Source organism: Vombatus ursinus, unplaced genomic scaffold, assembly GCF_900497805.2.
Source record: "Vombatus ursinus unplaced genomic scaffold, bare-nosed wombat genome assembly UNPS02006779.1, whole genome shotgun sequence".
In the NCBI taxonomy this organism is placed as follows: Eukaryota; Metazoa; Chordata; class Mammalia; order Diprotodontia; family Vombatidae; genus Vombatus; species Vombatus ursinus.
The window spans coordinates 1455735-1473765 of NW_020946557.1; the positions used below are offsets into that span (position 1 = coordinate 1455735).

At 38.6% G+C, this 18031-nt stretch overlaps 1 protein-coding gene across 3 annotated transcripts in view; it reads right to left on the bottom strand.

Annotated features, from left to right (window-relative positions):
* Window positions 1-15328, bottom strand: part of LAMA4 (laminin subunit alpha 4) — a 188198-nt gene extending 172870 nt beyond the window's left edge. For 2 of the 3 annotated variants that reach the window (XM_027848621.1, XM_027848619.1), the window contains exons 1-2: window positions 15186-15328; window positions 14647-15004 (exon numbers count right to left, since the gene is read on the bottom strand). In XM_027848621.1, coding sequence (XP_027704422.1) covers window positions 14647-14841 — 195 coding nt within the window. In that variant the 5' untranslated portion in view covers window positions 14842-15004; window positions 15186-15328. Of the gene's footprint in view, window positions 1-14646; window positions 15115-15185 lie in introns of those variants that run through there. The other variant, XM_027848620.1, reaches the window with a different exon arrangement.
* Window positions 15329-18031: the final 2703 nt, after the last annotated feature.

The window sequence follows — 18031 nt, forward strand, 5'->3', positions numbered from 1 at the left end:
GTGTTATCTGCTAGTGAGAGGCAGCATGACAAAGTGCACAGAGGGCTGAGTTTGGAGTCAAGAAGGCCTGGATTCAGATGTTCTCTAATATATTCTACCTGTATGGTCCTGCTCAAATAGTTCAATCTTAATAATTAATAATTTATTAATTATTTAATAATTAAAGCATTAACAACTTATTAATCATTTAATTATTAATAATTTATTAACCATTTAATCATTGATGGTTGGTAATGTATTAATTATTTAATAATTAATGATATAATTTAATCTTTCAATATCTTAAGCAATTCTCAAAAAGTATTACTTGCAGCAGGTGCTGATTTGCATTGATAGAGGGAGTTCCTCATTGAGAGTTCCCTAAACTGAAGAAACCACAGGCCTGTTTAAGACATTATTTGGTAAAGAAGAGGATTAGTCTAGGTATTCCTTAAGCTCTCTTCAGCCCTAAAATTGCACAAACATACACATGTAGGATCTTAGGGTTCCAAGGGATTTAGAACATGCATCTATGTATATTGCCAACATTCTGTCTCTCCCTGGTCGGACCAGGGAGCCCTGGTCAAAGAATCTTCCTCAGATCAGTGTCTGAGGAGCTCTTTAATTTCTGTGTTCTCAAATGTTAAAGAAGTAGCTTGAACAGCACACATGTTTCTGTTATTAATCTAATCCATTTTTCTAGGTCATCCTATTCTGAGGGCAAAACTCCTGTTCCCAATAATAATAACAGCTAACATTTCTATAGCCCTTACCATGTGCCAGGGCACTGTAAGTGCTTTACAATTTTTGTCATTTGATCTTCACAACCACCCTGGGTGGTAGGTGCTATTATTATCCCCATTTTACAGATGAGGAAACTGAGGCAAACAGCGATTAAGTGACTTGACCAGGGGGTCATGCTACTAATAAGTTTCTGAGGTCATATTTGAATTCATGTCTTCCTGATTCCTCACCCAGAACTCTATCCCCTGTGCCATCTAGCTGCCCCAATGATTTCTCCTTTTAAGAATATATTCTTCAAGGGGCAGCTAGATGGTGCAGTGATAGAGCACTGGCCCTGACGTCAGGAGGACCTGAGTTCAAATCTGGCCTTGGACCAAACACTTGACACTTACTAGCTGTGTGACCCTGGGCAAGTCACTTAACTCCAATTGCCTTAAAAAAAAAAGAACATAATCTTCAAACTTACTTATCTTAGAATCATAAGTAGGTGCTGCTGGATGGGATCTTAAGGTCTATCTAGTCCTCTTATTTTGTAGAAGGGGAAAATAAGTCTAAAGAGTTAAAATTGATTTCCCTAGCAACATAGCTAAAGTGAGAGTTTGATTGGGTCAATCAATGAAATCACCCCCCTACCCCACTTAAACTAACTGACAAGATGCTACACCCTAATACCTCAGATAAGGAGGCATCCCTATTGAATCAAACATAGGCTTTAGATTAAAGTATCAGTTGAGATATTCTCTGAAGTAACTGGATGAACTAGTGTGATGTGGAACAGGAGATGTGCTCATATTTGTTGAGAAAAAGTGGTCATAACCTATGACTTGTCATTTAAATAGGAAAATAGCTTGGAACCTAGAGATTCAAGTCCTGCAGTGGAGAGGAGGGTGTACTGCTCTTGAGGAAAAAATCAATTGGGGGAGAGGGGGAGGAGGAGAGCTTAGGTCTTGGTCTCAGTCCACTCCCGTCTTGGCTAGAGAAGGTCCTAAAGAACTTTGAAAGAGAAGATGTTCTAGTCTTTAAAAAAATAATATTTTATTTTTATCATCGTAGTCCTAATTCTTGAGGTGTCCTCAGAACAGTTGAAGCACTTTTGTACTATAAACAAGGGACAAACTAGAAACACTCAAGAAAGGCAGCTTTAAGACTACCAGCAATCTAACAGAAAGCTACCACCATATCTGAAGGGAACTTCCTGAATACTCACTCCATGAAAGAGAGGAAAGGAATTATAGCAACCAATTTACTGTGTATTACCACTTTGCTACATGATTTCAAAGCTTGAGCACACTTATTTCTGGACTTTCTGTTAACTTGTAGGGAAGTTTGTTAACAAACTCACTTTTGGGGAGATGTTTTATACCAACTCTTTCTACTATACCACCTTAGTAAATGCCCCTTTCTAAAACCCAATTATTTCTGGTTGGTAACTGATAATCACTGGGGGAGCACACCACTGGGGGCTAATGAGCTTTGGTGTTAGACAGAAATGCCTTAAAATCCAAAGGCTACCCCTAGAATTCTGTTGAGAGATATAGCAGATAGGTTCTGGGGGCCCTATTTGCCAATTTGAGTTGGGGTTGGAAGAATAACCACATAACATGAGCTAGATAAGGTTGAGGCTTTAAGGGAAATAGGATAATCAATGCCAACAATTTCTCACTAAAAGCTATATATCTATCTTTATCTAATTGTTCTTATGTCTAAAGTCTAAGAGAGCAAAAAGGCAAACACTTAAAACAGATTAGGAAGAGCACTGGGTCTTGTGAAACAATCAACTGGTTTCTAGTACTGGCTCCACCAGTAATTAGCTGTTTAACTTTGGGTTCTTTGGAACTCAGTTTCCCCAGTGGATAAGTAGATAATATTTATATATTAATTATGTTTATTGATAATTAATTACATTTAATTTATTTATAATACTTTAATTAAAAATTAATAATATATAAAATTCATATAGTGCCATAAAGTTTACAAAGATCTTTACAAATATTATCCCCTTTTAGCCTCAACAATCCTGAGAGGGAGGTGCTATTTTTATCCCCATTTTATAGATGAGTAAACTAGATGTTAAGTGACTTGCCAAGGGTTACACAGCTAGTATGTATCTGAGGTTGGATCTGAACTCAGGTCTTTCTGTCTCCAGGTCCAGTGCTCTATTTATTGTACCCTCTAACTACCTCAAATTAGGCAGCTAGATATCTGAGAAAAGTTTTGTAGCTTGATTATTCTGGAATTTCTTGATTCTATTGTCTTTGGAAGGGCAGCTAGGTGGTACAGTGGATACAGTGCCAGGCCTGAAGTCAGGAAGTCTCATCTTCCTGAGTTCAAATCCAGCCTCAGATACTTACTATCTCTGCGACCCTGGGCAAGTCACTCAACTCTGTTTGCCTCAGTTCCTCAACTGTAAAATGAACTAGAGAAGGAAATGGCAAAACTATTCCAGTATCTTTGCCAAGAAAACCCCAAATGGGGCCACAAAGAATCAGGTACGACTGAACAACAACAAAATTGTCTTTGGCATCCTTGCTAGAGCTAAATAATACATGAAACATCATTATATTGGGATTTTTTTAAGTACTTTCAGTGATAATCAACCACCTGAAATGGAGTCTAACATGGATTCTATACTGTAGCAGTGGGGAGTGCTGAACTGAGGCTCCAGTGGTCATACTTTGAATTTCCTTTGTCACTCTGTTACTTTATGAACTCCAGCAGCTCCCTTCTCTCTATTGTTCAGTCATTTAATCGTATCTGACTGTTTATGACTTATTAGGACTTTCTTGGCAAAGATACTGGAGTGGTTTGCCATTTCCTTCTCCAGCTCATTTTACAGATGAGGAAACTGAGGCAAACAGGGTTAAGTGACTTGCTCAGGGTCACACAGCTAGTAAGTGTTTGAGGCCAGATTTGAATTCAGGAAGATGAGTCTTCCTGACTCCAGGACCGGCACTCTATCCACTGGACCAGATTAAAAAATGTTGTTTGGCTTTTAAAGCACTTTACTACTTGATGCTCATTTATTTTTCCAGCCTCATCTACGTTCCTCTTCTTGTCACACTCTATGGTCCAACCAAAGTAGTCTTCAATCTGTTCCTCACACATGGCACTCCATCTCTCATTTAGGTGGTTTTGCACACTCCCTTTTCACATAGCATCTATTTCTACCTTCAAGACTCATCTTTAGCACCACCTTCTACCCAAATCTTTCCTCATTAACGCCAGTTACCTGTGCCCCCCCCCTCAAACAATCTTTTTCAAATTTATTTTGTATATACTTATATATGTACATGCTTTCTACCCTAATGTAATGTAAGCTCCAGAGGGGTTGGGATTTTTTCACTTTTTTACATGATATCCTCTGTCACTAACACATAGTAGAACCTTAATAAATGAATGTTGATTGATTGATTAGCCATTTTGGAACTTTACTGTCAATGATCATTATGCAACTTAGCATGATTTGTTTATCCATCCAAAATAAAACAAATTTATTATTATTATTATTATTATTATTACATTTCAAATTCATCATAGTAACATGCTACAGTTACTTTTTTAAAAATATTAAATTTATTTTATTTTTAAGTTACTTTTCACAGAGGATTCTGACTCTACACATTTAGTGGCTGGTTTTTACCATTGCAATGAATATTTATTCCCAATATTTAAGCTAGATTACCAATAATGAAGTAATGAACCCAGTAATGAAGATGGTATAATCAATACATCCTGATTGTTGAACTATATTATACTTAATCACACTAATCACCCACCCTTTTCTTCTCCTCTCCCTAGATACACACACACATACACACACACTCACCCACTTAGATACACACAATTTTTATGAAGTCACTTTCTCTGCATTGGAGGCAAGGGAGCTTGGAAAACCTAAAGCTATGTTTAAGTACTTGGAGCCTTGACTTCACAGTATACTTTTGAATTTCGAAGCAAGACAGCTACCCTTCCACATCCCAAGCCCTCATGTTGCAAAGATGCTTGAATAGACAGTTCATTTAAATGTTGCTTGATTCTTCACCTAAAATATCTTTTGAGCCATTCTTTAGGCTGATGTCTCCTTTTCCTGAGGCTCGTTCCAGAATCTCCTTGTTCCTATGTCACTTGGTATCGAGATAAACAATATTAAATATCAGTCAGTTTGGAGAATAGGACTTAATTAAGGAGATTATTTCACCTCTTGGGAACATTGTTTTCCTTAAGGGAAACAGTTCACTAAGTTAACTGAAAGCACAATTGAAAAACAAAAGTCCCCAAAATTGGAGCCTGAGCAGATCTTGGAGGCCCTTTTCATTCCACATTATTGGTAAAGTTTGAAGGGGCTCCCCAGAGACAGCTGCTATTGTTATGGAAGTCATCTTTCCTGCTGGTTCTCATGGAGTAATAAATGTAGGCATTTTTTTCCATTTAGGTAAACACTAGACAGTCCAACTTCATGAAAATCTTAAACATAGACCAATGAATTCTTCGGGATACATGAGATTTAGTGTCTTTCTCTGATGAGGCATTATTATTATTATTTTTTTTTACTAAAACTTGCCTTACTCAGTGTTTTCCCTCACTCTGAAGACATAGTCTTACACATATAAAAATTCCCACTCCCATTCAGCCCAGGAATGCTGTTGCTCCCAGATTCTCATGATAAAAAGACTGTGGGATTCATGGCTGAACTGCTGGCAGCTGATTTTCATTAGAACTTTGATGAGAAACTTAAGTTGGAATTACAAACATCTGTGGTTACACTTTCCTTCAGTGAACTATTTCCCAGAACTTAGCTCTACCACACCAGGAGGGAAAAAGGCAGCCAAGAAGAGGATACTGCCAAGAGACCTAACTAGCAATTCCAGTATCTGTGGCAAACACCAAAAAATATTCCTGAGGTAAGGAGTTAACTAGGTGAGAGGGAGGGGAGCATCATGGAAGAGGTCCTGCAGTTAAATATTGGAAGTTGGTACCCAAGGCCCTGGTGTGGAGTGGGGAGTGAGAGATACATTTGATAGGATAGGGATGGAGATTCCAGGAGGGTTAGCAGTGCCTGTGAGCGGAGACCTCAAGATACCTTTAGGTCACCACTAAAAAAGCTACCACCAGTGAAAGGAAGCAGCCCAGGAGGATTTCACCTGGGGCACCACAGTATTGTGTGTGTGTGGGGAGAGGGTAAGAACATACCATCTGGTATGCTTCCTCTTGAAACTAATTATTGTTTCATAGCATAGTGGATAGAACGCCTTGAGGTCAGGCCAATCTCGGTTCAAGTCTCCCCTTTTAGAAATACTATGAAATCCTGGGTAAATTATGTAACTACTTAGTTCTTTGAGCAATTCCTTAAAACTAGACATTGCAAGGCATATCAAGTCAAGAAGCATTTATTAAGTACCTGCTTTGTGCCAGGATAAAAATACAAACAAAAAGAAAGACAGTCCCTGTAGGTATGGTGGAGAAAGAAGTCTGGAGAGTTAGAAGAAGAGCCCAGAGAAGAATGGAATGAACATGACTGGTTTGGGCCCTTCCACAAAACGGAAGTCCTGGAAGGAACTCACTATTGGGAGCAGAATGCCACAGAGGCAGAGAGAGTGAGAAAAACGCAGATATTGAGGGAACTTTCCAGGTGAGAAGGCTATTGAGACATGGAAAAATTGGGAGTGTCAGAAGCAGAGCTGGTAAAGGAGATGAAAGATGAGTGACCTGTACCTTTCAACAAAGTGGAGAAGACAAGTGAGATATGTAAACAAAGTCAAGAGGGTCAGAAGCAGAGTTGGGAGAGGAAATGAAGGAAATTGTAGAACAATTGGCATCTGCATGAATTTTCTTCTTCTGGAGTTCTCTATACCTGTGAAACCAATCCTTACCACAAAAAAAAGGTTCTTACTAACTTGTTGCTAAAATAGACGGCACAGTGTTATGGATAGAGCACTGGACTTCGAGTCCAACAGAAGCATAGGATCATAGATTAAGAGGTGGAAGTAATTGTAGAGGCCATCAAAGCCCCTCATTATAGATAAGAACACTGAGGCACAGAAGAGTTCAAGTTGTCACATAGCTAGTGAGAGTCTGAAGTAGAATTTGAGCCTAGATTTTCCTGACTTCAAGTCCAGTAGCCTATATGCCATACTATGCATCAGAAAGACCCAGAGTTGAATCTTGCCTCAGACACTAATGAAGTAGGCATGGCAGGTTATTCAAGACTCAGTTTCTTGTTCTGTAAAATGAAGAGATTGGGCTTGATGATAATTTTTAGCTCTGTCTATAATCTTATGAACTCAATCGATTCTACCTGTTGAAGCAGTACTAATGCTATCATTCCTGTCAATATTTCATTGCCCTGGTACAAAGACCCAACTGCTCCATTCTAGTCATAATTCTTCACCAGTGCACATGTACAAATAGAGACATTCTGATGGACTCCACCAACATATATTCAATTTATTTCAATGAAATATCACCCTTACCCAGTGAGCTTCTTGAGATCAAGAAGTATTTCATTTTTGTCTGTATGTTACCAAGGCATTCAATCAATGTTTGGTGAATGGAATGGGATTGAATTTATTTTTGATAAAATACAAATAAAATGATATTGCTGAGAAATGCACAAATGGGCATTCAGAAGAATGTGCTTATAACCAAATCTCTTATTCTTAGTATCTGTCTCTTTCTAGATGATACTAACCAATCAATGATTCAAAATTCTATCTTTATGACTTTACCATTATTCATGTGTTTCCTTTGAGCTGGGGAAGAAAGAGGATTTGACTATCTGCTTATAGGGCACTACGTGTGATGAGCTAGATTTGGGAAAGAATGAATTTACTCACTGTTAAAGAAAATAGAGGACTTTTCCCTTAATATTTCAGGGATGTCCGTGTATCCCAAAAAGCTTCCTTCTCTCTCTCTCTCTCTTCCTCTTTCTCTCCCCCCCCTCCCCCCTTCTTCTCCTTTTCTTTTTTGCCTTGTGCTGATCAAAGTATCCTATTACAAGAGAAAAGATAGAAGTTCAACCAGACACTAAGTGAACTATTTGGCAGGGAAAGATGGCAAATTCTAAGCTATATTCTCTTTCCCTTTCCCTGGTTTAACATATATATCAACCCCACTGCAGATCAGCAAACAAACTTTGAACTACTCAGTTTCTAACTTGGTCTTCCGTTCCCTTCTGACAGCTTACCATATTGATGCAGACTTAGTGCAGACATCTAATAGACTTTGGTTTTACTTACTGCAGCTCAGAACTTCTGAACTCAAGTGATCTCTCAGTTTCAGCCTTGCCAATAGCAGAGATTACAGACATTCACCATGATAATTGGAATACAGATATACTCGTCATTTCAGTAGAATATAAATTTCCTGAGGGTAGGGGTTTTTTGGGGTATGTGTGTATGTGTGTTTTGTCCTCGTATTCTCCAAAGTGCCTTGTACATAGCATATACTTCATAAGTACTTGTTGAAATTAATTTAATTCTATCCTGAGGAGGTGGTGCATTTGGGAAAAACATAGCTTGAATTAATAACTAAATGTTGAAGGAAACCACATTTGCTAGAGAATAACGTATTTTTGAGAAAGAACTCCAAAAGGATCTTGCTGATAACTTAACCCACAGCTTAAAGAGGGACAGACCATAGGAAAGAGAGAGAGAGAGAGAGACAGAGAGAGACAGAGAGAGACAATGAGTGCAATGGAGTGTTTGGGTCTCTATGTCTTAAAGCCATGTCTTGGTAGATGTGGAGAAATATGGATCCTATAAGGAAATAGATTTTTTATTTTCTAGAAACAGCTTGAGCAAAGGAACTCATTTAAGATGGATGTCATAATCACTGATATTTATAGGTAAGAAAATGGTTGCACCATACTTACAAAGCGAAGATATATTATGGTTCAGAGAAAAGATACGTAAAGAGAAGATTATTTATGAACTTTGAGATAACGGTACATTAGATATGCAAGGATAAAGGAAAGCATTCTTTCAATTCTTTGGCAACCTCAACATAACTTTTGCCAATCACACAGTCTATGCTCAATACATACTACTTGAATTGAATGTTACAGTTTATTTAAGTATATTTCCAAATCTTTGAAAAACGGTATCCTAGTTAATAGTTCTTTTATTCCAGAAGAATAAAGGATTGAGAATCAGTAGACCTGGATTCCAGGTCAACCCTGCCACTGCTAGATGCATAATATATAACGCTGGCTAAGGCCCTTTCACTTCGGTTAGGCTTTAGCTTGCTTAGTGGTAACACGAGGAGTTTGGACTGCATAGGCTTTTAGTCCCTTCCAGCCCTAACAATCTCTTATTTTCCATCCGTCCTTTCCTAGAGACTGCTTCTGCTTTGGAAGTAAGCTCTTTAAAACTTGCCCTTCTAAAAATCACCAGCCTTACTGCTATAAATTAGGAATTATTGAGGGTCATAATATGATCTATTATTGTATCCTGGCCACATAGTGCAATACATTGTAGACAGTAGGCCTTAACAAGTGTTGAATTGAAGTACAAAGGACTGAAATTTCTTAATCCTGAAAAATTTTAAGATGAAGAGATAATTTTTCAGCCGCAGAGGTCAGAGAAAACTTTGAGAGGGCACCTAGATTAGAATGTAAGTTCCTTGAAGACAGGGACTTTTATTTTTGTCTTCGTATTGTCAGCGCCCTAGCATAGACCTGGCACATAATAGGTGCTTTGTAAAGGCTTAAGGCTTGATTGATGAGTGTGGCCTTGAGGGAAGTTATTTCAATAGAAAGAGAGGAGGGAGGCACCCATTCTAGGGACAGGGGAAAATATGAGCACATCTATGGAAATGAGAGAAACAGTATGGGGTAGGAAGGGCTAGTCAAGAATAATCCAGTTTGGCTAGATGTGGAGAACAGTGTACCCAGCAGAGAAAACTGGGACACTGTAACATCACCCTTTCCAATACATGAGATAAGGCTGGAAAGTAAGGTGGGAGCCAGATTGTGCCTATGTTATTCAGTCAGCAATAGGGAACTACTGAAAGTTTTTGAGGACAAAAGTGTCATGTTTTGAGCAGTCCATTAGGAAGTTTTCCTTCTTGCCAGCTCTGTGAAGTAGATAGAATTAATGATAGCTCTGAGGGAGGGAGACCAGTTAGGAAGCTCTTACAATAGTCTAGGCAAAGAGTAACGAGGACCATATCTAGGTGACTGCCGGCCTGATTGGAAAGGAGGTGGATTCCAGTCATATTGCAGGGATACAAACAACATTTTAGCAACAGATAGGATGTGTGGGATGAGTGGAAAGAAGAGGCAAAAAGGACTCCCTTTCAAGTCCAGATAATTGAAATAACTTTATTTGGTAGACAATGAGAAGTAACTTATTTTCAGTGAGTTCAAGAATAATGAGGATTAAAGTAGGGTTGGAAAAAAAGTCCCACAGATTTTACCTAATTTTTAGAGCATTTTGGAACAACTAGGTTTGGTTGTACAATGTAACAATAATAACCATACCTGCATAGTAATTTACGAAGTGCTATCTTCACAACAACTCTGGAAAATAGGTGTGTAGTTGGTGGTGTTGATGATGATTGTCTGGACCTATGTGATATAGTGGATAAAGCTCTGGGCCTGAAGTCAGGAAGACTCATTTTCCTGAGTACAAATCTGGTCTCAGATACTTACTAGCTATGTGATCCTGGGCAAGTCATTTAACCCTGTTTGCCTTAGTTTTCTCATTTGTAAAATGAGCTAGAGAAGGAAATGGCTCCAGTATCTTTGCCAAGAAAATGCCAAATGGGGTCACAAAGAATCAGATACAACTGAAATGACTGAACAACAACAAATATATAATTTTATTGGCATAGACAGCTTCTGAAAGGAAACTCCTTTCAATGTAGATAGATTATTGTTCTGTAATCCATAGCCCTAGAATATTTGGGGGCACCCAGAGATTAAATGACTTGTGGGGTCACACAATCAATATGTGGCCAGAAGGGACTTAAAGCCAGGGACTCCTAACTCAAAGGCCACTCTCTATTACTCCAACCTCTCATAAATATGATCCTTGCTTTGTAAGCGAAATAGATTCAGAAAGGTTAAGTATTTCAGGTATGATAAAACTATTAAGCAGTAGAACCAGGACTCCTAACCTTCACATTTATGCCATGTTTTATGATTTCATAATAACTCAGCGAGTTAACTAGAAGGACCAGAATTTAAAAAACTCAAAGAATCAAAGCTGAAAGACCATTATTTGACACAATGCCTTTGCACATACTAAAGATAGTAGAATGGTAATTTTTATTTCAGAGCAAAATGATAATATCTGATTCCAGTTATTTGTCTTTAAAATTCATTTGCACAGATAGAAAAATTCTAATAAAATTATTAAAAATATTTTAAAATTCTCCTGTCAATTGATCCATCTGTTCCTTCTAGTGAAGTAGTGAAAGTGTTATTTCCCCCATTTCACAGATGGAGAGGCCCAAAGAAGTTGTGACTGACTTTCCATGACCACAAAGTTAGTAAATGTAGAAACTGAACTTAGAACTCAGTCCTCAGTGACCTTTCCATTATACCAAGCTGACTCTCAGTGTGTTTGCCATTTGTGGAATACATGTAGTTAATTGTTGACCAACCTGTGGCGAGTTGATGCTGAGGAGTAAGCATTGGAAAGGGTAATGTTACAGTGTCCCAGTTTTCTCTGCTGGGTACACTGTTCATTCTTCCACTACATCCTCTCTCTATGCCTTTTTTATTTCTCCCCTCCATTCTCCTAAACCCAATCTTTTTATACCTATGTGGAAACAGTGATTCTGTCAAACGTTTCAACTACAAGATTAGGGAAAACAACCTTCCTTCTCCCTACCCTCCATACCTTAAAACACTACTGAACCACTGCTTTCCTTTCAAACTATCAGTGTCCTGGAATAGAGGTTGATACCAGGAGAAAAGGAGCCAACATTCTGACCCAGTCAATGCCACCCATTATGTCAAGTTCATAAAGACCTGAAGAGTGAAAAGTGAAAGGCAGAGAGAAGGCATTCATTCAGTTGTGGATGTCTTTTTCTCTGCTTTGTTAGTCATACGCTTTCTTGCCTGTGAAATGCTTGTGGTACTAGAGTCCCAGGAGAATTTGAGAATAAATCATTCATACAAAACTCAACCAAATAAAGTGGGGGGTATATTTTCAGGATGTTCCATTATTCATGTTTCAAATCTTCCTTCATGGAAAAAAATGTGTGTATATGCATATACATAATACATATATAATATATACACATTATATATAATACATGCATGTATATACATGTATACACATATGCATTATATTAAAATATATAATTATAAATTAAATATATTATAAATATAATATATACACATAAAATGTATATATACACAAAATATGTCTATCAACACACATAGCTATATTTAGTGTATATATGTAGGCATAGGCATACATGTGGTCTTCATGATGAGTTTCCATGTAGCTGCTCTATTATTGAAGGTATGTGGCTTGAGGTCTGTTTGTATTTTGTCTGTGAAGGGAATAGTAAACATTGCGGCCAGGGATCAGCCTTCTTTGCGGGATCAGTATAACACGAGGCATTATGTGAAAATATGTAGTGGAAACATAACTACCACAGTCCTCTCCCTCTGCCCCCCTTTCTGTAGCATGTAATTTGACTCTGTTTGGAATGACTAAGGGCCTCTGTCTGTCAGTTGCAGAAAACCACTGGCCTTTTCTGGCATTTGGAACCGTTTCTTTAGGGAAATTAAGAGACTATTAGAATCAAACAGTGTTATGAAGTTAACTTCCTATGGGACATTCTTTCTGGTTGGCAGGTAAAAAGCTTTAGCAAGAAGACTGAATTAACTGTTAAGTCAAAAGCACCCAGTAGAAACAAAGCTTGAAAAACAGATGAAATAAAGAACTTAAAGTTATTATTATTATTATCATCATTATTATTTTCATGGAATTACAGATGTAGACTTAGCAAGAGTCTTAGAGCATTAATATAGGACTTTAAAGATTGCAGAGCACTTTACAAATATGATGTCAAATGATCCTCAATGCTGTGAGGTAGGTGCTATTATTATCTCTGTTTTACAGATGAAGAAACTGAGGCTGAGAGAGGTTATGACTTGCCTAAAGTCACACAGATAGCGAAGTTAACACAGGTCCAATCAGTTGTGCATTAGATGATGTATGAAGTTTGCTTCTAGTTTCATTATTTAATTTCATGTTCTTTAAATATATACATTGCTGGCAGTGGTTCTCCCCCTAACCCACCCCATCCTGGGAAACTCATGACAGAATGTATTTAGTATATTTGACCTTGTCTCCCGTGAGCAGGCATTTCATTCAGGGACTTTCCGTTTGGTAAGCAACAGGTGGAGATAATGTTTCCCAGTGGTTAATTTCAAGCCTGTGAAGAGGAGGTTCACTCCCCACATTGTGGAGTGTAGCCAAGCCCCAATATGCTCCCCAGTGTTGAGATATTAAATTGACCATAGTTCACGCTCATTACTTTCTCATGTAAGTCTCATTTCCCACCACACAGTGTTGCTGGTGTGGTCAATTCCCACCCAGAAATTTTTAACTGGAGGGGCCCTACTCCCTTGGGAGACAAAATATGGGGATTTGTGAATCTTCCTTTTATGCTCTTGAGGTTTTTCAATATAGTCTGGCCCTGAATTTTTAGAGTAATTAGTATGTGATATCTACTTGGATTTAGGTTCTTTCTCTGATGCTTATTCTACCTGTATAATCTTGGGCAAGCCACTTAAATTCCCTGTGCCTCAGTTTCCTTATCTAGATGGTTACAACTAGATGGTCTCTGAGGTCCTTTCTAGCTTTAGAGCTATGATTCTATGATATTTGTATTTCTGTGCCATTAGAGCTTGTTCTCTCTCTCTCTCTCTCTCTCTCTCTCTCTCTCTCTCTCTCATTGCCTCTTCCTTCTCATAAACTTCAGTGACTTTCATTTGCCTCCTCCTCAGCGTCTCCAATGCACTGGATTGTCTGACCTATAGGGCCCCTCAGCCCTTTACTCTTAGATCTTGACCCTTCTCCCTCAGGAAATTCTATACTTTGTGGTTGTTATCTATTTCCCCCTACATAAAATAAGTGTTTGACATTCAAGTAACAGACTTTTTCATAAATATGACGCTGACAACACATTCCAGTTTAAGGATTCTTTTTAATATAAAACAAAGCCTAGGGATAATCTTAACTTTTTGCATCATGTTTGGGACTCACAGTGACTTCATTACAGGTCATAGGATTGTAAATCTTGAACTGGAAAGCATCTAAGGAGCCATTTAGTCCAACCTCTGTATTTTAAAATAGGGGAAACTGAGACCCGGGAAAGTTGGATGGTTTGTTCAAAGTCACCTGCATAGGAAGTAAGCATCAAAGGTATCCACTCACAATTGGCCCTCTCCCTGCCTGATTTCTCTTAGAAGGGAACTTACCCATCATTTAAGATAGAAAAGAATTAATATTACTAATATTACAACAGTGGATTTCCTTTCACATAAAAAACTTTACTGAAAATCCAAGTCATGGAGAAGTCAGTGACTACTTAGGAGTGCTAAGGGACATAGGTTTCACTGAGACAGAATAATTCTATTGGGCAGGAGTTTGTCCTAAGTGCTGGCAAGAAACTCAGAGGCGTTCCTGGCCAGTGCCCCACACCACTCTACTGTACTGTGGGGCGAAGGCTGAAGGTACATGCCGTTTGTAATTCGCGAAAAAATAATCTGTCGACTGTGAAAGCCTTCCCCACAGAAATTTTCTTGATCATTTTATAAAACTTTTCAAAGTTGACTTTAATGTAGGTAAGAACATCAAGAGGGGAATAGGAGTGAAGAAGGGTATAGATGAAAGAAAAGAAACACACACAACATACAAGGAGAAAGTTTTCACTTGAGAGACAAAACAGTTACTATACCTCAGCAAAAGGCACCGGACTTCCAGCGGCTAGTGATGTCTCTCTGTTATCAGTCGCCTCTTGTTTGCTGATTGCAGAACTACCTTCAATTTCAAACTGAAAAGCGCTGCCCTCCACTGCTGCAGTGCTGGAGGAGAAGCATCCCAAGAAGAGCAGTATAGGAAAAGTATAAGACCAGGCAGAGATCAAAGCCATTTCCTTCTTTTACATCCAGGAGTGTGGTCTTCTAAGAGCTTAGTTAATTGTTTACCCCTGTCTTCAATCAGCCCCCCCTCGGTTCAGTGGTGCCTCAGTTATTTTAACTTTCTTTCGGTTTGTAGTTTCCAGATGTGGCACTTTAAGACAGCCTAACCAGCTCCTTATTAAAAAAAAAAAAAAGGGAGGGGGAAGAGGGAGAGTCTTTTGCTTCCTCTCCTATGTAAGTTTCTTTCTCTCCGTCTCTCCGTCTCTCTCTCTCTCTCTCTCTCTCTCTCTCTCTCCCTCTCTCTCTCTCTCCCTCCCCCTCTCCCCCTCTCTCTCCCTATCTCTCTCCTCCCCACCTTTTGTATGCCTGTAGCTCTTCTTTCCCCCTTGGTCTGCTTGAATAAAATACAGATGGGCAGTGCTTAAATGGAGAGTGTCAAAATGCAGATTGTATTCCAGGAAAGCCCCACTCTCTCCCCAGCCACCTTATCTCTCCTCAGTCAGGATACAGACTGACTCTTTATTCTGCCTCTGGCTTCCTTCAGGCAGTCACATCACTCCCTTTTACCTTTAGCTATGGGACCCTCCCACTCTCAGTTTGCCAGTCAGACACTGTCCTCTGGTTATTCCCCTTGACCCTCACTGTCACCTTTCCTGATCTGGAGATGGTCCAATGGCCCTAGATGAATAGTTACCTCCTATAGATTTGCTTTAAAAAAATAAAAAAAAAAAACCCAAACTACCATTCATTTAGTCAAGGTGCCAAATTCTTTATTCTTCCAAGAGCCACAGAGAGGAGTGGAAAAAGATTCTAGGGAAAGGAGCCAGATTTAGACTATCCCAAATAACATAAGGGCAGGATGCCCACTCTCTTGACCAAGTTTTCTTATTTTCCACAGGGCAGAGTTGCAGGTTTTTTTTGTTTGCTTGTTTTTTTTTTTTTTTTTTACACCAGAGAGTAATATCTTCACCTCAAACTCCCAGGCCCACCCCCCTTGATCCTGACAGCTCCTTCTCTCTTCGCCCAGCACGAATGTAAGAAGAATATCATTCATTCCCTGCAACTTTGGAAAATGACTTCATTACTCAAATGCATGAACTTTATTTACAAAGAACATCTTGTTTTCCCCCTAAAGAGGTGCTTTGTAAGGCCCCAGGAACAAGGACTACAGTGTATGAAAGACTGTCAAATATACTGCCCACAGCCGATCTCATACTTTTTTTTTTGCCTGTAATCTCATGAAGACTTCATCTAAGTAATGTAACCTTTCCAAGACTTCTGGACACAGGATATAATTATACGTATGGTGAATGTGTTAGTGGGCCACTTATCATCATGTCCAATAAGCACCTTGTTTTCCATTGCTCTCATAAACCAGACTTTTAAATTCTCATGAAACCTGGTGTTTGAGAGTTTAGATGGGACAGCACTTTTCATTCACATGAAACCTTGGCTAGCTTAGAAACTTAGCAATATTTTCTAGTCACCTGAAACTGGAAAATCATGGAATTGCTCATTTTCACATAACCTTTTGCTGAGTGCCTGTGGAAGTATTTATTATTTTCATTTTGCCAAGAAGGGACATTTCATCGAAGGATGAGTAAGCTACTTACCCAAGGTCACAAAAGTCCCAGTGACCTAGATTTTGTGAAATTCATCATATTTGTGAAGCTTTCATTTTTTAGGATAAAAATACTCTTGAGACAACCTATTCTTCTAGTCTATAAACACTTTTTTAATGGGAGTAGGTTGACTAGGTTGATTAGATAATGTTGAGTTTGCAGTGGGGGCTTTAGGAGACTGGTACTACAAAGCAGACCTTTAAAGAACAAAAGATAGGGATGTAGTCACTACCCTTATTTCTATCATTTCCTACTGCTATGTCTACACAAACCTTAAAGGAAGTATTGAAATATCCAGGAAGACCTCTTGAAGGAGGTGACTTTTGCCTGTGTTTTAATATTTGATCAGGAATTTGTTAAGTTGGGGGCAGGAGTAATGTATAATTTGTGAATAGGGAATTTTGAGAAAAGACTAAGGCAGCAAAGTACAGAGTATGTATTGATCGTGGAAAGTAATACAGTTTGACTAAATCACAGAGGACCTGAAGGTGAATAACATAAAACAAGTTGGAAAGATAGGGCAGTAGACTAGAAGTGCATAATGAGATACATTTTCAGACTCTCCACCAATGTGTTGATTTGTTCTACTTATTTGTTAAGAGGAAGGGCTTCATTAAGGATGGAGCACTGAGTTAATGAGTAATGCCAGTATGTCTGGCATGTCTGGCATTACAACAACAACAATTACAACAAAGAGAATCAATAAAACATTACTGATGATACTGCCCTTTTCATCTTTAGGAAAAGACCAAAAAAAATCTCAATTTGAAGATTAAATCTATTACACTCTACTCTTAGTTATCAGTCCATGATGGGCAACACATTTTTTCCGATTAAATGTAGGAGCTGGGGCCTCTTTTCCATTCCCACCTATCCAGATTCCAGGTCTTGAGAGGAGAACAAAGTAGGGAGTTGTGGCAATTAAACTATGTCTGATCATATCTATATTTAAATATATAGTCCCCTTTCCCCCTACTTTTCAGCGTCCTTTTATCTGTTGTCTTTCACTACCTAAGTGTAAGCTATTTGAGGGTAAGGACTTTCTTTTTGCTTGTATTTGAATTCCCAGCATTTTGCACAGTGTCTGGCACATGTTATAACTTAATGAATGCTTGCTCAGGCAATCTATAATTTATCTATTGGCAGCTAGGTGGCTAGAGTGCTGGAATTCGAGGCAGGAAGACCTGAGTTCAAATCCAATCTCAAACATTTATTAACTACGTGACACTTGATAAGTAAGGTACCTATGTCTGCCTCAGTTTCCTCAACTGTAAAAGGTGGATCGTGATAACACCTATCTCCCATGGTTGTTGTGAGGACCAAATGAGGTAACATTTGTAAAGTACTTAGCACGGTGCCTGGAACCAAGTAGGTGCTTAAAAAGTGCTTGTTCCCTTCCATACTCCAGCCCCATATCAATCTACTTTTGAATATAGGATAATAGGATCATAGGTTGAGTACTTTGGAAAGGTCCTTAGAACTCATCTAGATGCCCCATCTAGTCTACTACACTTATTTAACACATAAAGAAACTGAGACTTAGAGAATTAAATAATTTGCCCAATGCCCAAGAGGTAAT